The sequence below is a fragment of the Triticum aestivum genome, chromosome 1D (assembly GCF_018294505.1).
Source record: "Triticum aestivum cultivar Chinese Spring chromosome 1D, IWGSC CS RefSeq v2.1, whole genome shotgun sequence".
Classification (NCBI taxonomy): domain Eukaryota; kingdom Viridiplantae; phylum Streptophyta; class Magnoliopsida; order Poales; family Poaceae; genus Triticum; species Triticum aestivum.
In genome coordinates, this window is record NC_057796.1 from 480,647,305 (window position 1) to 480,651,795 (window position 4,491).

General features: G+C 48.5%; 1 protein-coding gene across 1 annotated transcript; it reads left to right on the forward strand.

Moving 5' to 3' along the window:
- The first annotated feature begins 2,244 nt into the window (after positions 1-2,244).
- On the forward strand, positions 2,245-3,703 carry LOC123177391 (uncharacterized). Its single transcript, XM_044591165.1, has one exon. It carries the CDS (start codon positions 2,272-2,274, stop codon positions 3,484-3,486), a length of 1,215 nt encoding a protein of 404 aa, XP_044447100.1. The 5' UTR covers positions 2,245-2,271; the 3' UTR covers positions 3,487-3,703.
- Positions 3,704-4,491: the final 788 nt, after the last annotated feature.

The following is a 4,491-nucleotide window of genomic DNA, read 5'->3' on the forward strand; positions in this document are numbered from 1 at the left end:
AACTGATGGTGTCGCTCTAGTCCTTGAATTTTCCGCTGTTACATCCAGGTCCTTGGGCTTCACATGCAAGTCCCTCCTCAGGCGTGACTTGTGCACAACATTACAATCAAGATCCACCAGAATTTTTTTGATGAAGACCGAACTGCTCAGGGGGCTTTGGTACTGCTCGTCATGGATAGCACGGCGTCGCGCCCACCATATGGCCCACATAGTGATCAAAATATGAACAACTTCCTGCTATGTTAAAGTGTCCAGTAGCCAGAACATCCAAAGTCGAGCATCCTCGGTTTGGTTTGAGATCATTACTTCTGTCAATTCCTCGTCGGCCAGAGCCCAGACACACCGTGACATATGGCAATCAAACAAAGAATGTCTCCACATATCGACCGCCGCTTGGCATAAAGGGCAAGCCGGCGAATCTGTCATCTTCCTGTGATTCCCTCACCGGTTGGGATTGATGTCTTGGCTAGCCGCCAAGCAAAAATTTTGATTTTGGATGGAATGCTCAAATTCCAGAGTTTGCCCCAAGACTTCTTATCTGCATCAGAATCTGATTGCCCCGGAACATGCTCCAACCAGTCTGTTCGCTGTTGCTTTGTAGTTGCCAGTAAACGGTATGTAGACCGTACTGAAAAAGTGCCTCTTCTGTCATAGTGCCATGCCCAGAAATCGGCTTGAACTCGTGTACTCAAGGGGATATTCAGTATCGCTTCCTTGTCCATTGCATAAAAGTGCTCATCCAGAACATGAATATTCCAGCCCGCAGTAGTGTGGTCAAGCAACTCTGACACTACTTGCGGCGGGTTTGGGGTCTTTGGGCACACCGGCCGTAGTTTATGATCTTGCGGTATCCAGTTGTCATGCCATACACTCGTCTCGCTTCATGTCCCTATCCTTTTGATGATTCCCAATTTAAGGGTGTCACACCCTTCATGTATGGAGCGCCAGACTTGAGACGGATTGCTTCCCAAAGGATTCGGTGGTGTAGTGGCTAGCTGAATAAACCTGCATTTTACAGGCGCGGGTTCGAGTCCGCGCTGGGCCGGCCCATATAGTTCTGTGTTTTTAATCGGCAAAAAATGAACGAGCTGGTGAAGTTTCGAACCCGCGATCTCCATCTTCAATACAGAGTGAACAAACAACCACGCCAACCAGCAGGATCTGATTAATTAGATCATTTTTTCCCTTTTATTCTTTACTTTCTGTTTTCTCCCTTTTTCATTTTTTTTCGTTTTACTCTTTCCTTTTCTGCTTTCTATTTTTTCTTTTTTCTTCTTCCTGGGTCAATGAATTATCTTGCAAATACGTGAACTATTTCTTCAAATCGATGAACTTATTTTAAAATTCGATGAACTTTTTCAAATTCAATGAACTTTTTTCAAATTGATGATCTTTTTTTCAAAATTGGTGAACTTTTTTGAAACTCAATGAAGTTTTTTTCAATTTCGACGAATTTTTTTTAAAATTGATTAACTTTTTTGAATTTCAATGATTTTTTTAATTTCGATCAATTTTTTTTTCAAAATCATTGAACCTTTTTCAAAATTGATGAATTTATTTTATCAAGTCGATGAACATTTTATGAAATCCGTGAACTTTTTTTCAAAATTTGGTGAACTTTTTTCAAATATTGATGAATTTTTTTCAAAATTTTGTTTTGTTAAATTCTTGGTTATTCTTAATATTATTAAGAAATCGTTCTCAAATTTATGCTTTCATTTTTCAAAAAATTATATTGGACATATAATGTGTATTTATGTTGTATTGTAATATGGTCAAATAGATAGTTTCCTGATTACAAACAGGTAAGTCAATGCGGCCAAGTGGTTATTGGCTAAGGTAGTCATCGTGTGTGTGCTGAGTTCGAGTCAGGTTTCACCTAGAATTCATCTGGATGATAATTTTTTTCGTTGCGTTTACAACTCGAATAGAAGATTATTGGGCCGGCCCGTTGCAAGTCGCCACGAGCGCTAACTAGGAGCTCCCGCTACCCCTCAAAAAAAAAAAACTAGGAGCTCCCGCCTCAAAAAACAAAAAAACTAGGAGCTCCCGCCTTCGTTCTTCCCAAAACTGGCGCACAATGAAACGCTGCACGGGCCGGCAAACTTCTCAACTGGTTAAAAAAACATGTAAAAAAACTGGAAAGTATTTTTGAGACAGTCTCGGACTCTCGTGTCATGCCAACCGCGTATACATATACGGCTCCCACGGCAGGGACCGTGGACGTACAGAGGCACACACGCCGCAGGCTTTCTCGTTCGTCGATCCGATATGTCACGCCGCGCACCAAGCTGCTGGTCGAGCATCCCCTCCGAGCTCGCGGGGGTCGTGCTCCGCCGCCTCCCTTGCCATGCCGACCGGGTCCGCTTCGCCGCCGTCTGCAAACAGTGGCGCGCCTCTGCGCGGCAGACCTCTCCGCCCCTGCACTACCCATGGCTCGCCTTGCCCGACCGGACATTCTACAGCCTGCCTGGCTCCGCCTTCCGGCCGCTGCCGCTCCACCTCGACCGCCACCGGCAGCTGCCGCACGCGCAGAGCTCCTGCGGCCAGTGGCTCGTGTTCGAGCGCTTCGACGGCGCCTACACGCTGGTCAGCCCCTTCTCCATGTCCACCACCATCCTGCTCCCCGGCCTCTCCGACACGTACGCCCCCAACGTGCCTCTCCGGGTCCCGCAAGACGAGCCCAAGCCGTATATGTTGAAGCTCGTCGTGTGCTCCGACGACCTCGTCGCCGCGATCGTCGATGACAACGAGGCATGGACGTATAGCAAGCTTGCCTTGTGCCGGCCAGGGGCGTCCTCGTGGTGGTCCAGCACACCCGACGAGCTTCGCCACCTCCAAGACATTGTCTCGTGCGAGGGAAAGCTCTACGCCCTCGACAGCTGGGACGGGCTCTTCTCCGTGTCCATCGCCACCGACAGGCGCACCGGCGAGCCGGCCGTGTCACGGGTCGACCACCTCATGGGTAACCCCCGCCGGGGCCGGGTCCTCGGCGACTCGCCGCGATACCTGCTAGAATCCAGCGGAACGTTGCTGTTGGTCTGCAGGGAGGATCCTAAGAGCAAGGCGGAGCGGACGACGATAGGGGGGCGTCGGATGTGGAGTGCGCTCGAGCTGCAGATGGGGACCAAGTTCAGGGTGCTCGAGGCGGACTTGGCGCGGTCGCGGTGGGCGAGGCTGAGGAGCGTGGGCGACCGCCGGATGCTGTTCGTCGGGCCATGGTGCTCCCGAGCGGTTCATGTTACCGCCGCCGCCGCCGAGCACGAGCAGGACTGTCTCTACACCGGGGATCGTATCTTCTTCACGGAGGACGCCATCGCTGGGACATACAATCATCGATACTACCACAAACAACCGGAGCCCTTCTACTGCAGCGTCTACGACATGAGGACGAGGCGGTCGGAGTTGTTCCTCGAGACGCCCGTGCGGCCGTTGAAAGGCTTCCCGGTCACGTGGCTATTCCCTCCAACTCCAAGTCAGGGATAGCTACGACTGAAGTGAATGGCCAGTTCTATCTATGCATGATGTTGGCAGGCTCTGCATGCTGGCCTCAAATACTACTGTACTTGGTCTGATGATTGCAAACCTAAGATGTATTTCCCGTCAACGTTGTCCTCCCTCCGGTCATTTTTACTCCGCGTATTAGATTTTTGTCAAGTCAAAATCAACCAAGTTTGACCAGATTTATATTAAAAATATATAAACATCTACAGTACCAACTATATATACTATGACATTTCATAATGAATATAACAATATTGATTTGGTATAGTGAATGTTGATACTCTTTTCTATAAATTTGGTTAAAGTAAAGATACTTTGACTTCGGACAAATCTTATATGCAAACTAAAAAGGACCGCCTCTACAAGTCTAGATATTTCTTAAGTTAGATTTTGAAAGCTTTAATCATGGTAGATGTTGTGTGTTAGATATTCAAATTCAAAATTTGAGAACCGGTTGCCATGCATGTGCTAACTAACTTCTCCAGATGGCAATATGTTGGGCCCCACAATGAAAAGGTCTATAAGGGCATCTCCAAACTCTGGCGCCCAAATTTTCTCCGGCATCCATTCGTGGACACGGATGCGGGAGACGGTCATTCAACGCCGCCCGCATACAATTCCACCCAGGTTTTAACTAACCGGACAAAATTCAAGCAAACACGGCAAATTTTCATATAAACCAGTCAAAATTCATTACATTTTGAACAATTTTTTAACCAAACCTTACTCTAAACCTAATCTAAATGATCGCCGGCGCCCGTTCTCCATGCCTGGCCATGTGCCCCGAGAACCGAAGCTCCAGCTCCTGCCTTCGCTTTCTCCAACTCCGCCTCGGCGCTCTCCAACGCTGCCTCTGCAGCCTCTGCCACCGCAGCTTGAGCGGCTAATCGGCCGTCGATTTTCAGCCCGCCAAGCTTGGCTTCAGCGGGAGGGGAAGAGCGGTGGTCTTCTTAGGACCCGAGCGGCGACGACCTACTATGCACTACT